This window comes from Chlorocebus sabaeus, chromosome 18, assembly GCF_047675955.1.
Source record: "Chlorocebus sabaeus isolate Y175 chromosome 18, mChlSab1.0.hap1, whole genome shotgun sequence".
Classification (NCBI taxonomy): domain Eukaryota; kingdom Metazoa; phylum Chordata; class Mammalia; order Primates; family Cercopithecidae; genus Chlorocebus; species Chlorocebus sabaeus.
In genome coordinates this window covers 41,036,314-41,062,488 of record NC_132921.1, presented here as the reverse complement: position 1 = coordinate 41,062,488, position 26,175 = coordinate 41,036,314, and the positions used below count along the sequence as shown (strand labels likewise).

At 35.8% G+C, this 26,175-nt stretch overlaps 1 protein-coding gene across 2 annotated transcripts in view; it reads left to right on the top strand.

Moving 5' to 3' along the window:
• The first annotated feature begins 901 nt into the window (after positions 1 to 901).
• Positions 902 to 26,175, top strand: part of PIK3C3 (phosphatidylinositol 3-kinase catalytic subunit type 3) — a 126,153-nt gene continuing 100,879 nt past the window's right edge. The window contains exons 1-4 of one of the 2 annotated variants that reach the window (XM_007974178.3): positions 902 to 1,063; positions 3,264 to 3,452; positions 7,593 to 7,736; positions 15,454 to 15,583. In XM_007974178.3, coding sequence (XP_007972369.2) covers positions 996 to 1,063; positions 3,264 to 3,452; positions 7,593 to 7,736; positions 15,454 to 15,583 — 531 coding nt within the window. In that variant the 5' untranslated portion in view covers positions 902 to 995. The remainder of the gene's footprint in view (positions 1,064 to 3,263; positions 3,453 to 7,592; positions 7,737 to 15,453; positions 15,584 to 26,175) is intronic. The other variant, XM_007974179.3, reaches the window with a different exon arrangement.

The following is a 26,175-nucleotide window of genomic DNA, read 5'->3' as shown; positions in this document are numbered from 1 at the left end:
GCCAGCCTGGGCGACAATAGCAAAACTCCATCTCAAAAAGAAAAAAAAAAAAAGAAAGAAAAAAGAAATAAAGGCATACAAAATGGAGACTCTCATTCAATATCATCAGTAATAACCAGTAAGTAGGAAGTATTAAACTCAGCAATGTATTAGACAGTGAGGGGGGCAAGACACAGAAGTAAATGGCACACTAGTCTTACCTTCCAAGAGTTTTCAATCTAATTGGAAGTGAATATTACAATTTTAGATTATAATAATTATAAAAATAAACATTATAGGAGCTCACAGGGTTTAGAGATCTGTGTTCTAGAGTTATTACAGGAAGCCTCTAGGTTCTGACTTGGGTTAGGGCTTGAAACTGCATTGAATTTGAATATTCCCAGTTTAAATATGCACGCAAGTATTACGTCCAAAGTAGCATCAATATTGACAACACCAAACATGAAACTCAGATTTATTTGTTCTCTATTTAGTCCTTTCCCTATTGTTTAGAGCAGAAAGAGAAAATCCTTGCTTGCGATAGCAAATTAGTGCTACAATTTTGGGGAAGGCCACTGGAATTTAAACTTGGCAAAATTCCAATTTTTGTGCTTGTAACCTGTTTAGACGGCAGCCAGTGAAAGCTGTTGTAATTCTTTTTGAATTGAATTTTCTTTTGTATTGTTTTAGGTACAGCTCAAGCTCAAATGATAGCGTCTCTTTTTCTTTAAAAAAAAAAAAGTGCTGTCAAGACAGGAAAACTGGAATGTAATCGGATAAGCCGTTCCCCGTATACATTTACCCTTAAGCAAGATGGTGGGCGCCTTGTGCACATGCGCAGAAGAGCTGTTTCGGCCGGGAGTTCCGCCGCGTCGGAACTCGCTCCAGGCTGGGATTGGAGGCGTGCTGGCGAGGGCGGGAACCGGAAGTTCCTCTGTTGTGGGACTCAGCTGGTTCTTTTCTGTTGTCTTTCCTGTACTTTTTCCGCTATAGGTCGTACCCTCGCCGACGTTGCGATGGGGGAAGCAGAGAAGTTTCACTACATCTACAGTTGTGACCTGGATATCAACGTCCAGCTTAAGATGTAAGAGAATCCTCGGGACAGGGAGTGGGATTGCTGGGGCGTAGGGGCGTGGGGGTAGGGGCTTGTTGAGAGTGAGGGGAGAAAGTATGTGACTCGTCTCATGGCCCAGACTGGGGGAGTCTGGGAGGGCTGTAGCCAGGGAGGCGCCAGAGAGTGGATCGTGGAGAGGGGCTCTGTTGGAAAAGGATTTAATACGTGGTCTCTGTGAGAAGCACAGCAGTAGGAATAGCCCTTAAGTTCCACTGTATTTTACAGTCTTTAAACTTTTTGCTGTTCAGCCTTTTGAGAGTTTATTACTGTTTTATTGTAAATTAAGAAATCGAGCCTCTTCGTAAGTAAGAGGACGATCTTTATTTTGGAACGGGGCTTGTAGGGTGGAATGAAGGCTTCAGAAATTATGGAGAGGTAGGCACAATCAGATGCGATAGTCGAGAATAAGATGAGCACATGGTATATTAGCAGCACGGGAGGTGATAGAGGCCTAGGGTGAATCTTTGGGTAGTATGGCAGTGTTTAGTCAGGGAAGTTGGGAATAAGTCAAAGATGAGGGTGCCAGTTGCAAGGGTACCAAGAAGATGGGAGGAAAGAGTCGTTGCAGGAAAACTTTGGGGCACCACGGCTGAAGTAAAGGTCAGGAGCGTGATATCTTGAGATGAGGATAATGGAACTGGTATAATGACGAGGGACGGACAAAACACCGTTGGAAATTATATCTCTTTTAAGGTGGTCATATAGAAGTGTTGTCAAAGCTATCACAAATTATTGACCACAGCGTCATCCATAATTAATAAACATTTCTTGTGTATGTTCAGTTAATATTCAACAAATATGTGTTGGTCAAAGGCCTGCAGTAAGTGATAAATAAATTTTCTCAGTTGTCAGATGTACCTTTGAATGATCGTTTCATTTTATTTTCAGAAGTCCCTTATTCGCTGACAAATCCTTTACTTTTTAGTTTGTGGTGATGGTGGTAAAAGTAATATGTCAACAACCACGTTGTACCTTTGTATGATACTTTATACAGCCATTTAAGGTATTTTCCATAGCATACACCACTAGTAGTTTATACAGGATCAGTATTGATAAAGGGATTTCCTTCAGCTTGATGTTCAGTATTTCTTGAATATACGAATGCATTTTTTTGAAATGTTTGAACATTAAAAATAAAGAGAAACCAAAAAGCGGGTCCTTTTTTTTGTTTGTTTGTTTTTTTGAGACAGGGTCTCGCTCTGTTGCCTTTCCCTTTGAGATGACGTTCTGCATCTTTTGCTCCAACTCTCATGCATTGTTCAGGATCATTTCAGACATCTATCTGGGGTACTAAGTCCCTTCCCCACGCCAGCTTAAGTACTCTTGAGACTCTGATTTATCTTGCTGTAATGGGAAGAATATTGGCTTTGGCCTCCCTGCCCTAGTGTTTATTCTCAGCTCTGTTACTTTGTGACTTTGGATAATGAGTTTAGTTTATAAGTCTCTGTTTCCTCATTTATAAAATGAGAATATGGTGAAAATTATGTAAGAAAGAAAATATAAAATTCTGGCACAGTATCTGATGTAATCTTGATGTCTAAAAAATGTTCCTCCCCCTGATAGTATCCTGTGCGTATCTTTTATGACTTACACCACTGTTTTTTAAAGAAATGATCAGACAGTGCATATGCATAGTAAAAAAAAAAAAAAAAAAAAAAAAAAAATGGAAAGAGTAGAATAAAAACATGCAGTTAAAAGTAAATTTTTCTCCCCAGAAGCAATGACTTAATATTTTATTGTAATACTGTATTGTTTATCTTTTCTTTCTTCTGGACTTCTATGCCCACGATAGTAAATGTTTCCTGAAAGAACAGATGAATATGTGGTCAACTTGAAATGAAGAAAATGAAACCAAGGTCTAGAAAGCTGGTGACTTCTGGAGGGTAGATCAAGGGTTGGTGGCAGGATTTAAAATTCAGAAATATAAAATAGAGAAATGTGTTGATGAAGATAGGACTGATATTAGGTATATTAGGATTTTAAGAAACCCTTACCATATATAAAAATGACATTAATTGCATATACAGGAAAATGTTGTTTAAGTAGCATACCTTAACACAAAGGTAAACTCTTTTTATACTTATGCATATGTATACATGCTTAGTTCTTATGCATATATGTACATGCTTAAAAATTCAGGTCTAAAACATTGTTGCTCTTGTGCTTTCAGAGGAAGCTTAGAAGGGAAGAGAGAACAAAAGAGTTATAAAGCTGTCCTAGAAGACCCAATGTTGAAGTTTTCAGGACTATACCAAGAGACATGCTCGGATCTTTATGTTACTTGTCAGGTTTTTGCAGAAGGGAAGCCTTTGGCCTTGCCAGTGAGAACATCCTACAAAGCATTTAGTACAAGATGGAAGTAAGTTTTTTTCTGGCTTATGGTATGTTCCAGACTGTTCTTACCTTTCTTTATGGATGCTGCCAGTATAATTTAGTAGAATTATAGGAGAATTTCTTAATACCTATAGGCATTGATCAAATCATTTGAAGTGGAAACATACTCAGATAAAGTACTATGCATAACAGTATTATAACTGCAATTGAAATGGAAATGGATTTATGTTTGTATTTAGCATATTGACATTTTGATAAGCACTTGATTGATTTACATGACCAAACACATCTGTGGCATTTTACCATCTTGTGCTCTTGAACGCATAAATACTTCTGGATAGTCTGAAATATTGTCCAACCTGATGTTTGGAGCTCAGATCTTTAGAGATAGCTCTGTTGCCATCTGTTCAGTTAAAATTTTTATTATTATTTTACATATGAAACTAATTTATTTAGATTCATGGTTTATTCAGCATGGTACATTAGCAAAACATTGTCAAGATGCAGGGTAAATATGATGAACATGAAGTTCCAGTTTTTTCAGAAGAGTATTGTGGATCTTTAATATGATTTCTTGACACTTCTTATTTGATAGACTGTATAGTGCAGTTCTGATGTTTGATGAGCGAGTTATTCAGCACTCTGGTAGGCTCAGTGCGGGATACACAGGCTGTATCCTTTTAAGGAAAGCGTATTCCTTGGGAGACAGGATGTGACCACATGGACAGCCAGACTGTGCCATAGAGGGTTCAACCCTGTGTGTCCCAGGTGTCACTAAGTGTGACTGGAAAGGGTTTTCAGAGAGCAGAAGCCTGAACTCTGGTGATCTGGCTATGTCAAAACCAGATATTTTAATGGTATAATTTCTTAAGTAGTCTTTTGTGGAGAGAGATCTGTCTGTCTGTCTATCTAGTCTATCTGTATTTCTATATATATCTGATGTATCTGTGTGTATATGTATACATATAGAGAGAGATATGTGTGTATGTAGATATACACACACACGTAAAAAATATGTCTCTATATACTTAATACTTCTTATTCTGGAAAATTTTAAACCTATGAACATAGAATAATACAGTGAACGCCTACGTTTCTGTTATATACCAACTGTTAACTCTTGGCCAATCTTGTATTCTCACCATTTTGAAACAAATCTCAAACGTTATAACAACTTAACTGTAAGTATTTCTGTATATCTGTTTTTAAAGCATAACTATAGTACCATCATCATCACATCTAAAACAATGGAGCAGAATTCCTTAATTGTATCAGAGATTCTTAAACTGGAATCAGGAAGTGTTCAAACCCTTGAAGGTGTATGTAGAATTTTGTGTCTTCTATATTTTTTCAAGGACAGAGCTCAAAGCTTTAATTAGATTTTTGAGGTCACCTATTACTCACAAAAGAGTTAAAACTAATTTAGGTCTAGAAAGCCAAAAACATTTTGGTGAGGAAAAATGTATGGTGGGTTTTGTTGCATGACTTGACAAAAAAGGATATAACAGCAAAAGTAAATTCTCAATTAAAATATTAAACGTTTTCTCCTCCTCCTCCCATTTGCCAACTCTTCTCTGCATTAGTTTTTATATTATATATTTGCAAGAATGTGAAAACTCCCATGTTTGATCTCTAAAAGTTTGAATTTTAAAAATTTGTAATTTTTAAATTGTGAAAGTACTTAATAAGGAAAGTGCTCTAAAATTATTTGAAACTACTTTGAAATTAAAATGTCTAAGCTATGTAGACAATAGATTTAGAAAAACACCTTATTTTGGGTAAAATACCATGAGAATAGACTTTTTAAAAAAATCCTGTCTGGGTGGATCACCTGAGGTCAGGTGTTGAAGACCAGCCTGGCCAACATGGTAAAACCCCCTCTCTACTAAAAATACAAAAATTAGCTGGGCATGGTGGTAGGCACCTGTAATCCCAGCTACTTGGGAGGCTGAGGCAGGAGGCTCGCTGCAACCCAGGAGGCAGAGGTTGCAGTGAGCCGAGATTGAGCAACTGCACTCCAGCCTGGGCAATGGAGCGAGGCTCTGTCTCAAAAATTAAAATAAAATAAAGTAAAAAAAAAAAAAAAAATAGTCTTTAGGAGACTAAGAGAAAACATTTGCACATTTTATACATCCTGCTCTTTAGTGTTCAAAAGTTGAATTTATTGGTAGTTCATCAGAACAAAAATTGCCATCCTAAAATGAATGGAGGTAAAAACTTTGAATAGTCCTTATTCTTTGTAAGTATTTGCTTAAAAGAGATACTGTATAAACCTTGGAAAGAATAAATTAGATCATAAAAGGATCTCTTGCTGTCCAAATTTTTGCATTCCTTAGTTCAGATTGTGTTTTAGGGCCGGTATGAGATTCCAAATTATTTAAATCTGTTTGATTTCTGACTTTCTGATAGTGAGTTGTGAGAGTTCTAATAATGAGGAACTCATTCAAAATTTATTCAAGTCTATCATATCATGTCCTGTTTTGTCCTACACTAAGAGATCCCATGGGGGACACTTGTACTTTCTTTAATTACACTTAAGGTAAATTCTCATCTTTAGGTGTATGTACTAAAAATTTGTAAGTTTTTTCTTATGTGAATATTATTCTTCAGGGAAGTAGTTTACATTTTTAAGAACAGTTATATTTCACATTGTCTCATAAAGGTTTTGAAAATGGCTTTAGAGAGACATATTAATACAATCTAATTCAAAAATTACAAAGTTAGGATACAGAAGTATTTTAATCAGATTCGAGTGCTAGCACAGTGGTATGCGGTGATGGGAGTACTTGGTGGGGATTGGACCATCCAGATTTAGGTTTTGCCATCTTGTGATGTTTTGATTGTTGCCAGGTGAATGTAATCTTAAGGTTAATGAGGGTTAGAAGATGGGATAGGGATGATGCATGAAGAGGAAGAAAACAAAGTGGTGTCCAAAATATATACCTTTTTGGTGTCATGACTAGATTTTTCTATAACTTCTAGAATTTCTGGAGCAGTTTTCAAAGTTTTTAGCTGAAGGATTTTTTTTTTTTTTTTTTGACATGGAGTCTCACTCTGTCGCCAGGTGGGAGTGCAGTGGCATGATCTTGGCTCACAGCAATCTCTGCCCCCTGGATTCAAGCGATTCTCCTGCCTCAGCCTCCCAAGTAGCTGGGACTACAGGCGCGCCAACACGCCTGGCTAATTTTTTTTTGTATTTCTAGTAGAGACGGGGTTTCACCATGTTGGCCAAGCTGGTCTCGAACTCCTGACTTCAAGTGATCTGCCCGCCTCGGCCTTCCAAAATAGCATCATTTTTTTTTCAAAAGAACTCTTCTGCGGAAGCCTAGTATATAAAACAGATTAAGTGCAGTTGCTTTGATTGAAAGGTGTTGTTGCCTGGTGTTGGATAGCAAAAGGTTTGAGACAAATGATTAGTTGGTCATTTGTATTGTCTCATTATCATTAAAGGACAGAATACAGAATAAGAAATTTCACAATATTTTCCAAACAGAAATTGCTTATTGTCGTCTTTAACTTTAGCTGGTGTGTGGTTTATTCATTGGCAAAAGATGGCACTGCTTAGTGTTTTTCTTTTTAGCCTGCCCTACCGTGTGGCTAGTAATTAAATAATTTCATTTAGTTGTTTGAGCCTATCTGTAGTAGATACTGGCTTTCTTAAGCATGCGATTTTTTTAAAAAAGTATTTCGTAGAAGAAAAGGATTTAATAACTCTTTTTCTTGAAATTGATAGCCATCCCTAATTTATATGGCGTATATAAATGATTTGTTGTTTAAGTTTTTGGAAATTTTGTTAAATGTTTTATCAGTACAGATGTATTTAACATAGACTAGGATATGTCCCTTAGATAATAACTTTGAATGAATAGAATAATTTTGAGTAAACAGAAATAGAATTCTATGTGTCTGCTGGGGAATAGTTTGTATAATGTTGGCACAGTATTCTTTTGGAATTTAAAAGCCAGCTTCTCTTGAAGAGGGTTGAAATTATCAAATACAGTGTGAAGTTTAAATGTATAAGAAAATTTACATAAATATATAGAGGGTTTATATATCTACATATATACACACACACGCTTATTCATCTGTGTACATATATACACACATATATAGACACACACACGCATCTATATATTTCTGATTTATGTTAACTTTATTTCCATAGCTGGAACGAATGGCTGAAACTACCAGTAAAATACCCTGACCTGCCCAGGAATGCCCAAGTGGCACTCACCATATGGGATGTGTATGGACCTGGAAAAGCAGTGCCTGTAGGAGGAACAACAGTTTCGCTCTTTGGAAAATACGGGTAAGCATTCTGTTGGTCTCATCTGTAGGAGTGTAGCTGCTTTCTGACCCTTTTCTTTTTCAGAATGAGGGAAGGCTTTAATAGTTTATGCCCAGGCTCCAGTGTAAACCAGTTAGGTACATATGATTTGAACATTCCTTACACTGAATTTAGCATGTATTTCCTATAGGATATACAGATAGATAAAGAAATCAATTTATATTGCTCTACTGTTGGTGATTGGTAGTGTGATTTCTGCTAGAAAATAGAAGTCATTGGGAAATAGAACCTTGCTTTTAGGGAAAAGTGACTTTGACGTATACTATAACTGCTTTGTTATAGGGTTCATCTGCTTTTTTATAATATTGATAGAAAAAATGAAAAACAGGTTTAAAAAGCATTCATTTGCTAATGATGGTAATGATTGTGATAGAAAAGATAATTCAGTTTTTGAAACATGTACAAATACTAAATGTTTATTGTGAAGAAAAAAAAAAAATCCCACAGTTCCAAAGGATATTTTCGCTATATCCTTTTTCTCCAGGGACAGAGAACTCAGTCTATCTTTAGAGAATTTGTGACATTCTATTATTATTCTGCATTTACTAATTGGAATTCTTCACTAAAGAACTTGGTCCTTCATCAAGTATTTAGTTAGTTCATATAGGAAAGACAGATAAATGTTTAATTTTCTTTCCCTTTATCAATTTCAAGACTAATGAGTTTGTGCCCTAGTAACTTGTAAAGGTGGTGATTGATGGCTTTTGTGCATTCTGTTTTTTATATGTTTCGGTCCATTGCTGTCTTTATAATGCTCAAAAAATCCCATTTTTGGTCAGTAGGAGCTCCTTCAAGTAGACCCCATGTCCTTTGGACAGTACATTAGTAGTGATTGGTAGCTTCTTTGCTTTGTGGTAGACAAGTTTTTCCAGGATCATTTGGTAATTTTCTGCTCCAGACCTGGAATCTCTGAAAGAAGTTCTGGTTCCTTTCAGTGTGAAATGGTATAGATCTTAATCTGTCTGGATATTACAAATGTCTTAATTTTTGTCTACTTTAAAGTTAAAAAATGTTATTTAATTTTTACATCATTAAGGATGAGGAGGATCGTGTTTTGGAGTGTTTATTGACTATTTGTGTTTATGTTTCCATAAATTGCTTTTCAATGTACTTTGTCCTTTTTAGAAATTGAGATATAATTCACATACCATAAAAATCTTTGCTTTTTTTTTTTTTTTTTTTTTTAGTTGTCGTTTTCTTATTGATATATAAGGAGTCTTTGTAGATGAATGAAATTAGCCTGTTGTGGGTTATGTTACAAATACTGCTTTTCTGGTTTGGCTTGTTCTTTTGACTTAGTATGTATTTGTTTGCTCTTCATGGATTTTAAATTGTTATCTTGAAGCTATCAGTTTTTAGTTTGTGGGTTGTGAATTTAATGTTTTAGAAAGTTCCCATTTAAGATTCTTTAAAATACTTTCTCCTGTTATGCTTTTATTCCTTTACATTAAAATCTTTGATTTATCTAAAATTACTATTGTGAAAGGAGTGTTACAGTGAGAATAGCCTTTTAGAGAAAACCAAAACACATGGTTTGAATATTTGTCCCTACACTGCTTATTAAATAAGCCATCTTATCCAGCTATTTTAAAATAGCATCCTAATATACTCATTTCATCTTGTGTTGAAGTCTAAGAGAGGCATTTTAGTGTATAGTGCTATAGTGGTTAGGAAAGCACGTTGAAGATTATCTGGCTTCAAATCTTGGCTTCTTTGCTTAGTATCTGTGTATCCTTGGGCAAATTACTTAATCTTATGCCTCAATGTCTTAGTATGTTAAATGAAAGAACAATAGTATCTCCCTCATTGAGTAGTTTATGATTGTTACATTACTAAATACATTTAATGGTCCTGATAAATATTATATCATATATTTATGTATTGAATAAATATTATAATGACCTCAATAAATATTAGGTATCATTCCTGGGCTATTCTGTCAGTTAGGATAGTATTATAAAATGTTTAAATATTAGATAGGGATAATTCTTATTAGTCTTTCTTTTAAAATATTTCCAGGTTTGTTTTGGCAGGTAAATTTTAATATTTTTTTCTCAATTAAATTCACTGTTATTTTGTTAGAAAATCTTATTGAATTATATATGTTAATTAAAGAGAGAATTGATGCCTTTATAATATTAAACTTTTCTATCCAGGAATAGAGTGTGTTGGAAAGGCTTCTGAGCTCATCAGTGAAATCTAGATGTAATCCCATTTGGAATAGCTTGGTTGCTTACTAATACCTAGGTATTTTAGTTTAATGTGGCTATTAAAGAGATATTTGTTATTAAAATCCGTACAGGAAAAATAATTTTGATATAGTCTGAAACATTGTAACTTTCAGTTTTTAAAATGTACTTCTTGATAAAATACATGTTACAGCAGAATGGACATATTACTAAATCAGTATTGTTTCTTTTACAGAGTATTTACCCCTTATTTTTTGTTACTAGGGAGGGACTTGTTTGCAACAGAGAAGAAAAAGAAAAATGTACAGCTCTTTTTAGTGGTTAAATGTTTTTGAGAAATAACCAGATGTTCCTCTTAGTTTTTCCTCCCAGATTCATCACAAGTGGTTTACCTTCTGGAATATCAATAGGAAGTTCTCTCATAAAAACACCTCTGTTAGTACTCGTGCATTTTAGAGGACTTTAGGATCTAGTTTCAGGGGATTTTCTGAGTAGGATGTAGTTGTGGGACAATTGAAATGTCCACAGATGCAGTGAAATGACTGCCTACATCTAAACAAACTCTCAGATTGATTTTTGGTACTGTTTTGTTTGGCTTCTGGCACTTTTTTTTAAGGTACTACATTAAATCAGTAGTAATCAACCTGTGTTTAAGAATCATCCAGGAAGCCTATGAGAAAAGCATCTTCTTGGGTTCTCACTAACTCAGTGTGTCTGTGGTAGGGCCCAAGAATCAGCGTTTTAAACAATCTTCCTGAGTGATTCTGTGAAAGGGAGCCTATGGACCACATTTTGAGAAGCACTGAACTGACCTTTGTGATAGTAGTTTATTAATATAACTTATACATACATTCATGTGTTCCTCTTCTTTACTCCTTCCCTTGGAGCCCACTTTATTTGTAATTCTGTGTATATCCCAGTGAAAGGAAAATTCCTTTACCTCCCATCCAAACCAAGCTGCCAGCGTGCTTAAAAGATAAATCAGTAGCACTTGTTCTACTTTAAAAAAGTCATTAAACCCCAAGGATTTCTATAAAGGGAGCAGTAGCAATAAGTGAGTGGTTACTTAAATTTGTTTTCTGCCATTAACTAAAATAAGACTTTGAATCTTGGAAAGTCATCTGTTTTCTCTTAACTCTAACTGGAAAATAGGTCATCCTCCTCCATGTCGCGAACACATCAGATGCCCGATATGAATGAAACCTGTTAGAGAGAAGCACTGATTGCGTGAAATTATCTCACTTAGAGCTTGATTTCTCCAACTTGAGTCATTTACTTATCACTTTTAGAATTCCATTCATATCTCTTTACTAAGTATATTATCCTTTTTTTTTTTTTTTTTTGAGATGGATTCTCACTCTGTTGCCCTGCTGTGGTACAATCTCAGCTCACTGCAATCTCCGCCTCCTGGGTTCAAGCGATTCTCCTTCTTCAGCCTCCTGAGCAGCTGGGATTACAGGCACCTGCCACCACGCCCAGGTCATTTTTGTATTTTTGGTAGAGGTAGGGTTTCACCATGTTGGCCAGGCTGGTCTTAAACTCCTGACCTCAGGTGATCCGCCTGCCTCGCCCTCCCAAAGTGCTGGAATTACAAGCGTGAGCCACCGCACCTGGCCTGTTGTTCTTGACTTGATATTTTTATTTAACCCAACTTACTTTTTTTAAACTTCCACTTATTTTTAAAAGAAAAACATGATATCCCTGTTGTGCATGGAAAACAGGTATTATTTAACATTAGTGGGTAATAGTAAGACTAAATATAATGACAATAACTATGCTATTAAATTTTAGAAATTGAAGCAAAAGAATCTCTAGTGAATACACATGATGTGAAATTCATTTGATTTGCAAAATATGCATACAATATCTGCAGAAAAAGTCCTTTAATTAGAATGGTTCTGTTTTCCATAGTCAGATATACACGGGATATTCAGCTCACTCTCAGCTTAAGGTGAAGATCAGGCTTTACGTCATTTTCATTTTTAATCAGTTCAACTCCTATATAGTTGTAGGCAGTTATCCAAACATAACTAACATAATGTAAGATTTTAATACAGGTCTAAGATATTTTGAGGGGGTGGAGTGAAAAAAGACTAAATCACCAACTTGTATTCCCCCTGTGCTGGCGCTTGTACTGACCTTCACCTCAGAAGAAGGAATTCTAAGAAACTCTATGAAATTAAAACAACTTTTTGTTTTTTTTCCTCTCTGTCCTGCAGCCTTGCCCTGCGGGTGAGCTGCCTTGCATTGAAGAAAAGCCAGGCATTCCCTAGTCCTCAGCAGCTACAGGTCTTCTTGTGCAGCTTTGATTTGTGAAAGATGATGTTCAGGATGTTCCTGGTGCTACAGCAGAGTGCAGACATCTCCTTGTGCTGCTGGCTCACAGCTACTTCCCTGCATGGTGCTGCCATCCAGGGAGACAGGGCAATATGAATATTCTGGGTGGTCTCAGCAGGAAGCACGTGCAGATTTTCTTCCACCTGTCCTCAAAAACCATGCCATGTGCCACTACCATTCTCGTAACTTAGGGAAATACTGCCTTAAACCATAGTTTCCTTAGATGTTTCTTATGCAGTGAAATAACGCCAGCTGTCCCTCGCCTTTTCCCCTAAAGGGTTCTCATGTGTACTTAATACTGTTAAATTGATCCTCAAGACATCTAGTATTGTAGTATTGGTAATCTTGTGACTATCAGCTCTTGCTGTTTGCTAATATCTGTTTTGTTTACGTGAGTCAGTGTGAGGCAGAACTTCTTGGAGAATAGTCTAATAAATAATTGAAAGACTGATTTGTTAGGGATAAGGCTAGAATAATGTATCATCCTTAATTTGAAAGCCTAGCTTGTGAAATTTCAGAGTAGCTTAAGAATGGATTGATTGTTAGGTTGAACTGGCAAAGAACCACATGCAAGCTGCGGATTTCTCTTGCAGTTGTTTTTTCTAAATGTGAATCCTGGAAGTCAAGGCAGTTGGTGCTGTAGTGGCTTGGCACTGCAAGCTGGAATATCAACAGCAGCTGTTGCTGGGGCCTCTGCTGGAGTCAGAAGGAGATCCTGCTGTGCTGTTTCTTCTGTCTTGCCTGTTTGGCTTAATTTCCCAAGTGGACACGATGCTCTGAGCATCTTCTGCCTTGCCACCTGGAGGCTGTGTAACTCTCTGCAAAGTTCCATTAGTGTCAAAAGAAAGTAATATGTTCACTTGCTCATTTGAGTCACTTGGCATCACCCATACCCTCCACGTCCCCTATCCTTAAATCTCTTCTCTAGCTCCATCCCAAGGCACCTAAATCATTTAGTAAACTGACTTCTTGCCAAATGTGCTTATTTTTGATTTAGTTAAGTTCAGCCAGCCAAACTATTCACTGGGGATTGGGAAGGTAGAGGGAAGGAAGGGAAGCCTTCTGCTATTTCTGAAGGTACATTTAAGGATATTTATTTAAAGTGATATTATCTCACTGTACATAGTTCCTTAGAGACTGCTCTAAGCAGGACTGCTTAACGTTGAATCTGTATCTCAGTTGAAAGAGAAGGAAAATTAACTTTATAAGATGCATGTATATGTGTGTTTTTTGTACTGTAACTTTCTTTTGATGTTTAACATGATAAATAAATATTGAGAATTTTGATTCATCACAGCCAGTTGATGCATTTTGTATGGGCCCATAAGGTAAGCTTTTGCAAATACAGTTACTAGAATTACCTGGTTTATTGCCAACTTTAGAGACCTTTTAACAGATACGGTCTTTGATCTTATTGTGCTCATGAGTTTGTAACTATCTTTTATAGTTCCCAATCTAAATGTTTATGGCATCATTACTTATACACATTATATAATGTTTAGTGAAAATCTTTATTACCTTAGGAAAATCTATGAAGAAATTTTTTATTAGCCAGAACATTATAATAATGATTTGAAAAAATTTATGTAAATCATTAGCAGTTAAGGAGACAATTTATTTTATTTTTTTTAAATTTTGATACAGGGTGTCACTTTCTCACCCAGTCAGGAGTACAGTGGTGCAAACATGGTTCACTATAGCCTCGTCCTCCCAGGCCCAAGCAATTCTCCTGCCTCAGCCCCCTAAAAACTACTACAGGCATGTACCACTGCACCCAGCTAATTTTAGTTTTTTTTTTTTTTTTTTTTTTTTAGTTTTTTTTTTAGAGAGACGGGGTTTCGCCATGTTGCCCAGGCTGGTCTCAAACTCCTGAGCTCAAGTGGTCTGCCTGCCTCAGCCTCTTAAAGTGCTGAAATTACAGGTGTGAGCCGCCGTGCCCAGCCTGTACCTTGTTTTTTTAAAAAAGTATTAAATGTGAAAGTGTATGAAATGCTTTAGATGTGCCTGTTCATCTACACACACTTAGAGTTTTTTTCTTTCTGTTGCAATTTCTATAGTCTTTTTATTTCTAAGAGTAAGAAATAACTTATTGAGCTTTGAGTAGATGCTGTTTGAGTAGACTTTATGTTTGAAAATTCTTGTTCAAAAATTTTTTTAAAAAAGAAAACACATTAACAGAAGAACATCTTTAACCTCCCCATCAGAAGGAAACATGGAAACTTGACAGCAGCATAATTAAAACGCATAGTTGTCTAAAGCTCTTACGAGTTTGTTTCATCTTTATATCTTCTTGGTAGCTTTTTGACAAAAACAGGACAAAGGTTATATATTCTTTCACTTTGAAGCGGGATAACCACACTTAGGCTGAATTCTGGCCATATGCTAAATTTTGATTTATAGACATGGGAAATGTTTTTGTGTGAGTCTACTATTGTATTCACTTTTAGAACATGCCTTTTATGGAAAAGAAAGGAGAAAAATCAATTTGTACAGCAAAAAGACTAGTAATAGCTAACATTTATTGAATACTTACCGTAGGCCAGTCACTGTTCTAATGACTTTTTACTTGTACTGATTTATTTAATTTTTCCAGTAACCTTGTGGGATACAAGTCCTTTTATCCTATTTTATAAAAGAGGAAACTGAGGTACAGGGAGGTTTCAGTAGTTTACCCTAGGGTTATGTGGGTAATAGCACAGCTGTGATTCAAGTACAGGCAGTTTGACTATATAGTCTACTGTAATATCATTTAAAGAAAACAGTTATGTAATTATTTAAATTTTGATTTTACTCGTTGTAAATGTGACATTCTTCAATTGGTTAGAAGTTTGATCTCTGTTATTCCTTAGATCTTCACCAAAGTGATGAAATGTGTGTGCTCATTTCTCATCCTTCTCTTCTTCCACTCTATGTGTAGAATTCTCTGTCATAGTTCTGACTGCTTGGAGGAGTAGAGAATGGCATGTACAAAGCAGTGTGACATGGATTTTAGTTGCTTGGTTAATTGCTTTACATTCCACTGGGGGCTTAAAGCTTGGCAGTGGAGATATACATTTCCATGTGTAGAATTCTGTTTATTTTTAGGAATCTGTAATTTCCTGTAATGAACTGTATTAATTTGCTTCTACCCTGAACATCGTCTTTTTCCCTAGCATGTTTCGCCAAGGGATGCATGACTTGAAAGTCTGGCCTAATGTAGAAGCCGATGGATCAGAACCCACAAAAACTCCTGGCAGAACAAGTAGCACTCTCTCAGAAGATCAGATGAGCCGCCTTGCCAAGGTAAAAAAAGTCATTTGGAACAGGTGCAAAGCTCTGACTGATGTCTATTGTAGTATATATACCTTGACATTATGAATTCTGTCAGATTTTTTAAAAATCTAAATCTAACGTTTAAATAATTGTTTTACTGAAATATAATTCACTTACCATAAAATTCACCCTTGGAAAGCATACAGTCTGATGGTTTAGTAAATTTACAGACTTGTGTAATCATCACCACTATATAATTTTAGTATATTTTCATCACCCCTGAAAGAAACCGTGCACCATTAACAGTCACTCCCATTTCCTCCTCGCTGCAGTTAGTTCCAGGCAACTACTAATCTACTTACTATCTCTATGGGTTTGCCTGTTCTGAAAATTTCATATAAATGGAATCATACAATACGTGATCTTGTGTCCAGAAATCTGTCAGGTTTGAAAATGTGGAGTGTTGGTGACATTTTCAAGATGACCACCCACTTTTTCTGGTGACATAGCCTTAAAGTTGTAAGTGTAACATGCTAGAGAAGCTTATGCCATCTGGAAGTGAAGATGACTTATACAATTAACTGGTATAAAGTTTCTTTGTACGCGGATGAAGTTATTACCTTTTTCTTTCAAAGTTGTTTTAATCAAGTGTTTTCACTCAGAAATATAAAAACTAAACTCTATTCTGTGCATAAATTGCAACACTGTCATTTATTTTGTGAACCTCCTTTCACAAAGCAGTGTGTTAGATACTGTTTAAGGATCCTTTTGCAGTTATCTGGTTAGGACATTTTCTTGTAATTATAACATGTACTTTTCTTTTGCAGTCTTATTAGTAAGAGTGCTTCTTTAATGTCTGGAGGAAGTTTCGATGCTAAGCTTTTAACAGCTTGTTGCCTTTACTCACGTATAGAAAAAATCTTCAAGAATAAGTACTTGAGTTGGCTAGGCTTTGTGCTTCAACATAGAATTTTTGTCAAGTTCAATTTGTCTTTTTGTATTGCTCTTTTAAGGAAGAATGATGTCGTAGCAACCTGATAACTGTATTGACCAATATACTATTGTCTACTTCTCCCATCCATAATTAACTAAAATTTAATATTCGTTTCTTCCACTCATTCTGAGATTTTGTATGCATTCTAACATGGGATGTAGGAAAGGTCTCAAGCTTTTCGTATGTCTGCCTTTAAGACTTTATCTTAGTGATGATCTTTCATTTGAGCTACTCTCTGTCCCTTTTACAAACCTTGAATAGTTAATATAAATGTTATTAGAATCAATTCATTTATAGCCTATGGATCACTATAATATGAAAAAGGTTGAATTAAAAAAGAATAAAAAAATATTTTAAAAAAGCTCTCAAATTGTCTTTTAAGAGTAGCCATTATGATTCATATTGTAGGTGAAATTCTAAGTCTGAGGGGGAATGGCCAGAGTCAAGAAATATATAGCTTTATAGTTGCACAATGTAACTACATTGTTTCTCTGTTAAACACATTATTTAGGCTTCTGTTCACAGGTTTCTAATTTTTTTCTCTAATTATTTTTGATGGAAGGTTTAAAAAATAATTTTTGTAGCAACTGACATTTTTCAGGCTTCCATGTATGGAGTATAATCATTGGAATTAGTCCCAGTTGGACTTCTGGTTTTTTAATGTAGCACAACATTAATAGTATAGATTTCTCATTTTAATCTTTTGAATTTTATAGAAAAAAGATGTGACTTAATAATGATCACCTTTTTAATGATTGAAACAGTAACCCTTAATACTTGTTCATATTTTTCTTTAGTTATTTGTGCACATTAGCAACTCTAAAAATGATGACTAAGCATGTGCAGAGCTCAGTGAGGTGTAGGAAGGAAGTCTTCTTAATGTTTTTGTTAATTAGTAACAATCATCACCAGTCTAAATTCTTTATATTAGAGTATTCCAAGTGGATTCTGCTTTTTCAAGAGGTAGTTATTAAAATTTATGTGCTGTTTGTGTTGTTCAGAATGGTTAGCAGTTTTCAGGTAAGTTTTTATTGGTTTGTAAAATGGGAATAAAAGTTAATGAGAGTGAGCAGCTTACAGTCCTCCTGATAATAATTGGAGCCTAGCTCTTTCCACATCCTTTCATCCCTAATAGAACTGTACTTTTAACTTCTGAATGGAGTGGAGACATCTGAGCTTGCTGTGCTGTGACAGCTTGCATTAGTATTAACTTGTGTTCCCCAAAGACTAAACAGAAACCATCAAAATGAGTAATTACTTTTTTAAAGGGGAAAAAGGCGTCCTGTTTGTAGCATTGTTAAAGAATTGCTTGCTCTTTGAAGGAAGCTCTTTTTATTTCTTGACGTATTGGGCTAACTCGATAGTCCCTACTTCTTGATATAGCAGTTGCTTGTGGTTTTTGAGGTTTCAGAACTGTTATCTACCCCAGCTGCTTTTGAAGAGAAATATGTTTTAAAAATGATGTCTTAAGATTTGACAAAATTGGAAGGTTGGGCACTTGGAAACACATTATAGTGGGAAGAGCAGTGTACTGTGAGTCAGCGTTTTGGCCATTCTACTAACTTGGGGAAAATAATTTTTAAGTTTGCAAAATCAGATATTTAGAATGGACGAATGACTTTTATGGTCTCATGTAGCTCTTTATATTTAATTGATTCTAAAAGTACTGATATAGGAAATAATGAGATTATCTACCTGGGTTTCATAGTAATTATGTTAGTAGAGAATAAAATCGTGGTTATTAATTTGCAACTTTGAATGTATTATTTTCAGGTCATTCCTTTTTTTCTGCAATATGTATGCCTAGGGTAAAGTGTTACATAGGGCTTGCCTAATGTGAATAATGGGGCTTTGCTCTTAATTTTGTTGTTTGGTTAGTGCTTGCTTCTTAAATTTTTAGACAGACTTCCTGAAAAACAACTCTTCCTCACCTAAAACATGGTCTTGCCTTATACTTGAGAAAATATATTTTGATACTTCTATGATCTTAATTTACTCTCTTACTAGGGAGTAAGAGAGTAAGTAAAGTAAATTAATTTAGTTTATTTACTAACTTACCAGAGGGAGTATACTTTGGTACTTAACATTCTTAAAATTATATCCTTAACTTAAAATTATTTTGACTAAATTTATTGTTATTATACTTAACATTCTTAAAATTATGCTTAGATACTTAATTTGTTCTTAGAGTTGTGCCACAATAGTGCCTGCTGTCTTTCACTCTCTCTTTTTCTGATTACACATTTTAAAAAATTGTTCGGTTAGATTGTCACTCTCTTTCTCAAAACATTTTGAAATTGTGTTAGGTATAATAAACTTTTAAACATGGGAAAGTATTTGTATGCTCCCTGTTTCCATTTTCATACAGAAGGAACAGAGATGGTAGATGTGATGTCTGTATTTCTCACGCTACCATTTTAAGAAAAGAAATTAATATTCAAATATATGAGGGTTAAATAATGGTTTATTTCTTGTTGCACTTTTATTTTCCATCCAGTGAATTTACCATGATCGTTTCTAATTTTTGAGAAGACAGTTTACTTAAGACTAAAAAGATATACATAAATCTTAATAATAGCAAAACATTTTTACAATGCATGGTATCCATGAGCCTAAATAAGTAGCATAGTAACAGTCTTCAAACTGCAGTATAAGAAAGTTTAGTCACTTATAGAACTACTTCAGTCTTGGTTATCTAGGGATAATGGACAACAGGACTGTGAAATGAAGATTAACTATTTAATGGCCTGTGAAAAGACAGTGTTAGATAATTATTGAGCAAAGAACTTCCACTACAAGCCAGACTTAACCCACTTCTGATTTATTGCTCACCTATTACAGTTGAATTCCGACTACAATATGAATAGCTGAAGTTTAAAAACCTGCTTTTCAAGTTTGACAATTTTTAAAAGTCCAGTCCTTTCAGAATGAGTTTAGTGGAATAACCTTTCTCATGATTTTACATGATTTTGTGAACATGCCTAATTTTGCTTTAAGGAAAAATGAGTATGAAAAAAGGAAGTAAAACCACTTTCCTTAATTTAATTCTTATTTTTTGTAACTTGAATTTCTTAGACTTCTAGTAGGGAACAGAAAGAAATGAATATATTTAAATAAACTATCATCCCCCCACCCCCTGCCCCATTTTCTTCTTTTTCCCATTTCTGAGTTTCCCTAATTACTTTTTAGTAATACGGTGTCTTTCCATTTGAATTCATTTGTGAAAATAATAAAAGACCAGACTTCTGGAGCATTTATTAAACTTTCATTGTCCATGACCCAGGCTTTTAGTGGTTGTGGGCCTTACTTGAACAAATTTACCCATTGTTCCCATCTGCTCTGTTTTTCAGCCTGTCATATTGTCAGAGTTTTATGACTAGAGTGCATATCCACCTGGGATTTTGGATGTGACTACCAAGCTTTAGTGTTTGATTTATATTTGAATCCATGTCTTTAGACATGAAAGGTTAGTGCAAAAACATGCTTCTCCACTGTGTGCTATTCATTTTAGCAGCTCTGCTTGATGCCTTTGGAATGTGCTTCAGTTTCTGTCATTTTGATTAAGAGGAGGCAAAGAGAAAGGAACGATTAGATGAAAAATGCTTTGGGTCTGTGTGACACAGATAGGTATGGGAATGTTGTTGAGTAGAATATAGAGGTGAACACTGTTGCAGGGAAGATGTGGTAAGATGTGGTGGTGTTTCAGGCTGAACCACAGAGTGTCTGTGTGGAGTCACTGTGGGTCCAGGGTCCAAACCTCAGGTTTAAATAGGAGCTGGATTTTTTAAGTTCATTTAGAAATTGTTGCTTGAGAATAACTTCATGCCAACCACTTCTAAGAGTCATTTATAATCTGAAGTTGCAGTGTCTAATATGACAGCCACAAGTCACATGTAGCAATTTAGATTTGGGTTAATTAAAATTAAATAACATTAAAAATTCAGTTGTTCTGTACTTTAACCACATTTCAAATGCTCAGATGCCCCTTGTGGCTAGAAGACATCTGTGGGACAGTGCACATGTAGAACGTTTCCATCATTGACAAAAGTTCTACTGACAGCACTGATCTAGAGTGCCAATTTACAAATTTGTAGTGGGTGAGTATGTCTTTCTGGTAACCATATTACTTGTGCCTGCTATCTAGGACACCACATTGCAAGGTACTTTGGACATTTAAGTAGTCTTCATGATATTGTTGATTTCTTAGTTAACCGTGAAGGAGCTGGAAAGGTTTCTGAGATATTTTTCTCAGTTTTGGGAAATATAAAAAAGACTTTTTTTTTTTTTTTTTTTTGAGACGGAGTCTCGCTCTGTCACCCAGGCTGGAGTGCAGTGGCGCGATCTTGGCTCACTGGAACCTCCGCCTCCCAAGTTGACTCCATTCTCCTGCCTCAGCCTCCCAAGTAGCTGGAACTACAGGCGTCCACCACCATGCCCGGCTAATTTTTTTGTATTTTATTTTATTTGTGTATTTATTTTTATTATTATACTTTAAGTTCTAGGGTACATGTGCGCAACGTGCAGGTTTGTTGCATATATATACATGTGCCATGTTGGTATGCTGCACCCATTAACTCATCATTTACATTAGGTATATCTCCTAATGCTATCCCTCCTCCATCCTCCCACCCCACAACAGGCCCTGGTGTGTGATGTTCCCCTTCCGGTGTCCAAGTGTTCTCATTGTTCAATTCCCACCTATGAGTGAGAACATGTGGTGTTTGGTTTTCTGTCCTTGCAATAGTTTGCTGAAAATGATGGTTTTCAGCTTCATCCATGTCCCTACAAAGGACATGAACTCATCCTTTTTTATGGCTGCATAGTATTCCATGGTGTATATGTGCCACATTTTCTTAATCCAGTCTATCATTGACGGGCATTTGGGTTGGTTCCAAGTCTTTGCTATTGTGAATAGTGCCACAATAAACATACGTGTGCATGTGTCTTTATTGCAGCATGATTTATAATCCTTTGGGTATATACCCAGTAATGGGATGGCACACATCTCCCACCCTCTGATCTTTGACAAACCTGACAAAAACAAGAAATGGGGAAAGGATTCCCTATTTAATAAATGGTGCCGGGAAAACTGGCTAGCCATATATAGAAAGCTGAAACTGGATCCCTTCCTTACACTTTATACAAAAATTAATTCAAGATGGCTTAAAGACTTAAATGTTAGACCTAAAACCATAAAAACTCTAGAAGAAAACCTAGGCAGTACCATTCAGGACATAGGCATGGGCAAGGACTTCATGTCTAAAACACCAGAAGCAATGGCAACAAAAGCCAAAATTGACATATGGGATCTAATTAAACTAAAGAGCTTCTGCATATCAAAAGAAACTACCGTCAGAGTGAACAGGCAACCTACAAAATAGGAGAAAATTTTTACAATCTACCCATCTGACAAAGGGCTAATATCCAGAATCTCCAAAGAACTTAAACAAGTTTACAAGTAAAACTCAAACAACCCCATCAAAAAGTGGGCGAAGGATATGAACAGACAGTTCTCAAAAGAAGACATTTATGCAGCCAACAGACACATGAAAAAATGCTCATCATCACTGGCCATCAGAGAAATGCAAATCAAAACCACAATCAGATACCATCTTACACCAGTTAGAATGATGATCATTAAAAAGTCAGGAAACAACAGGTGCTGGAGAAGATGTGGAGAAATAGGAACACTTTTGCACTGTTGGTGGGACTGTAAACTAGTTCAACCATTGTGGAAGACAGTGTGGTGATTCCTCAAGGATCTAGATTTTTTTTGTATTTTTAGTAGAGATGGCGCTTCACCGTGTTAGCCAGGATGGTCTCTATCTCCTGACCTCGTGATCTGCCTGCCTCGGCCTCCCAAAGTGCTGGGATTACAGGACTTTCTTTATAGTATCCTTTTAATTTAAATTTACTTGAATATGCTGGTTGTACTGCATCTTTTGAATAAACATTGACAAATTATCACAATCACAAAATAATCCATGAAAATCAGGATTAAGATAGCAAGGAATTTTCTGGTCATGTAATTAGTTTTCTAAAGTGGGATTAAAGTAGTTTGACCCACTATAATATTTACCCTTGAAAGAAAGTATTTTGCATTAATCCATTGCATCAGATGGGTACTTGTCCTAAAGCACTGGTTAGAGGAGCCCTGAGATTTTAGTGTTTTGTACACGTACAAGTCTTTTATCTTCACCATTGTCAAAGGCACACTTCTAAATGTTGAAGACCAAAAAAAAAAAAAAAACTGTTACTAAGTTCCCGATGTCATTGTTGTTAGTGTTATTGTGACTAATAATAGTAACTACATTTATAATCACTTTGCATATGTAAAGTGCTTTAATATCAACAAAACCTGTTAGCATAGATTGCAAACTAAAATAGGGAAGGGATTAAGATCGTGGCTTTAGAGACCATTTTTTATTCAAATCCCAGCTGTGATCTTGAACTAGCTATTTAACCTTTACCAAGTCATGAAATCCTCTTCTGTAAAGTAGGAATAGTAGTTATATCTGTTTTTGGAGATTATTGTGAAGACTAAGTGTAAATGATAAAATATTTAAAGGATTTAGCATACTGCTCAGCAAATACCGAGCACTAATAAATGTTAGCTGTTGTTATTACTTTTTTACTTGCTTTTATTTGATTCTGAGAAGTGTAGGATTAGGACTTATACACTACATTGTTTTTAAATTCATGAAAAGATGAAAGCATAGAGAAGTTAAGCTGTTTATTTGTGGTTACATATTTGGTAACTTGCAGAACCAGCACCTAAAACCACGTCTTTAAATTCTTTATGGAAATCTCTTTCCAAAATAAGTATCAGTGACATATGCTTAAGATTTAAGGATTGAGAAGAATGTGTTTGCATGAAGAGTATATTGTTCTTATTTAGAAGATTAAAATTGAAAACAGGAGAAAAGGTAACTAGAATATGAAGCAATGTCTACAGTGCAGGTCCTCAAGTATGGCATAAAAGATGATGCCCATTAAGTCAGTAAACAGTGACCTGCCTATGGTAAGCACCCATTACATATTTGTGCTATAAAAGAATTGGAGTTATGAATGATATATGGCTCTAGTTGTTACCAATACATACTTTAAAAGCAATGAAAAAAAACAGTAGATCTGCCTCAGCCTCCTGAGTAGCTGGGATTACAGTGCATGCCGCCACGCCTGGCTAATTTTTGTAATTTTAAGAGAGGCAGGGTTTCACCATGTTGGCCAGGCAGGTCTCGAACTCCTGACCTCAAGTGATCCACCCGCCTTGGCCTCCCAAAGCATTGGAATTACAGGTGTGAGCTCCCATGCCTGGGCTGGAAATGGCTATTTTCTTTGTGTGATCACAAAAAATGATGCAGCTAGAAAGTTAGTAATAATGGTAATGAAGTCTCATTCATTCAGCTCAGGCTTTTGTCAGATTATTGACTTGATCACAGGATTATTTTTCAGAAGTTTGAGAAAAAAAGGACACTGCTTCTCTAGGCCAATTTTTTGTTTTTGTTTTTGTTTGTTTGTTTGGAGACAGGGTCTCGCCCTTTTGCCCAGGCTGGAGTGCAGTGGTGCATTCACAGCTCACTGTAGCCTCAGTCTCCTGGACTCAAGTGATCCTCCCACATCCTCCGGAGGATCTGGGACTACAGGTGTGCACCACCATGTTCGAATAGTTTCTTTTACATAGAGATGGTGTCTCACTAGGTTGCCTAGGCTGGTCTCAAACTCCTAGGCTTAAGCAGTCCTCCTGCCTCAGCCTCCCAAACTGCTGGGATTATAGGCATAAGCCACCATGCTGGACCTCTAGGCTAATTTACACCACTATAAAAGAAGTGATTAATGAAAAGGGAGTAACAGGAATTTTGGAAAGAACTAAAGATGTTACATTATACTTTGGAATTGCAGTTATAATCAAGGAGTGCAATAATGGACCAAGTTAGGGATATGTCAGTTCTCAGAAAGTTTGAGAACGGCAAGATGTTCCATTGATTTGAGAACCTAAAAAGGAAGATAACCCAAAAGGACCAAGGGGTTCCTTGGTTCCCTTGGTCCCATTCTCAAGGGGACAGTTTGGCGTGGACTTAAGAAGGTCTTGGATTGAAATTCTAAAGGAAAAATCCCTAAAGATAACAGTATTTTTTAATATTTTTTCTTTCTTTTGAATGTATTAAAAGCACATTGAAGAAGTAGGTCTATGTTAGACACCGAATTGGTTTAGTTTATTTAGTTGAATCATAATCTTCATCAAAGTGCCCTTCAGCCTAGAAGAGTTAACCAAATAATTTAGCTAAGTAGTAATTGAAAAACAAGATTGTTGAGAAGGGGTAACATAAAGGCACTCATTGATTTATTCAGTTTTCCTAGTTCTGGGAAGTTAACTGTTGGGGTTTTAACATTATGTATTTAAAATTTATATTTTTATCATAGAACAATTCAAATAGAAAAATACACAGAAGCATGTAATAGATGTCCATGTATTCACTATCAAGACTGAATATATGTTAACATTTTGCCTTGTTTCACATTAAAAAAAAAAAATTTAAGAATCACATAAGAAGTTCCCTTTTTAGTTTGTAATTTACTTTTTTAAGAAAAAAGTTAATTTTTTTATATTTATCCTTGTTAATCTGTATGACTCATGTGCTTCCATTTAAACTACTATATATTTTTCCAATGTATGAGTAAGTCAGTTTGTTTATTCTCTCAACTTCAACTTTTTGCTGTTTTTAGTGGGTACAATGTTTAATAGAAACTGTTGATTCTGGAACAGTGTTTAATAGAAACAGTAGTAGAGTCATCCTTGTTTTGTTCCTGAGTTTAATGAGAGTGCTTCTTACATTTAATTCTTTGGTAAGATGTTGGCTATTCTTGGTAAATTTCTTCTTTCAGGTTAAAAAAAAGTTTTCTGTGGCCAGGTGCAGAGGCTCTTGCCTGTAATCCCAGCGCTTTGAGAGGCTGAGGCTGGAGGATCGCTTGAGCCCGGGGTTTGAGACCAACTTGTGCAACATGGCACGACCCCATCTCTACAAAAAATAACAATAAAAAAAATAAGCTGGGAAAGGTAGCACATGCCCATAGTCCTCCGTACTCTGGAGGCTGAGGTGGGAGGATCGCTTGAACCCAGGAGTATGAAACTGCAGTGATTCTGGGCCAGGGAGTGAGACCGCATATTAAAAAAAAAAAAAAGTTTTCTGTTATTTTTTAAAAGTTTACATGATGAATGGATATTGAAACTTACCCCCCAAAAAGGAAAAAATTGGGATTCTTTTGATCTTACCTTTTTTCCCTTTTAATTTGACATGTGGAAGAGTTAATAGCTAGGCATGTTGGTGTGCACCTATAGTTTCAGCCACTCAGCTACATGGAAGGCTGAGGTAGGAAGATTGCTCGAGTCCAGGAGTTTGAGACCAGGCTGAGTAACTTGTATAAGAGACCCCGTCTCTTAAAAAAAAAAAAAAAAAATTCACATGGCAGGCCTAAGGCTGCTGTCCTTAGAAGGGCCTCCTTGCAAGGTTGGCCCTCGGCTGATGTCTGAGAACTGATTTTCTGAAACAGCGCCTAACTGATACAGATGTTTCACTATGTCTAGACTATTTCCACATGTGATTTATGATGAGCACTTGCTTTCTTT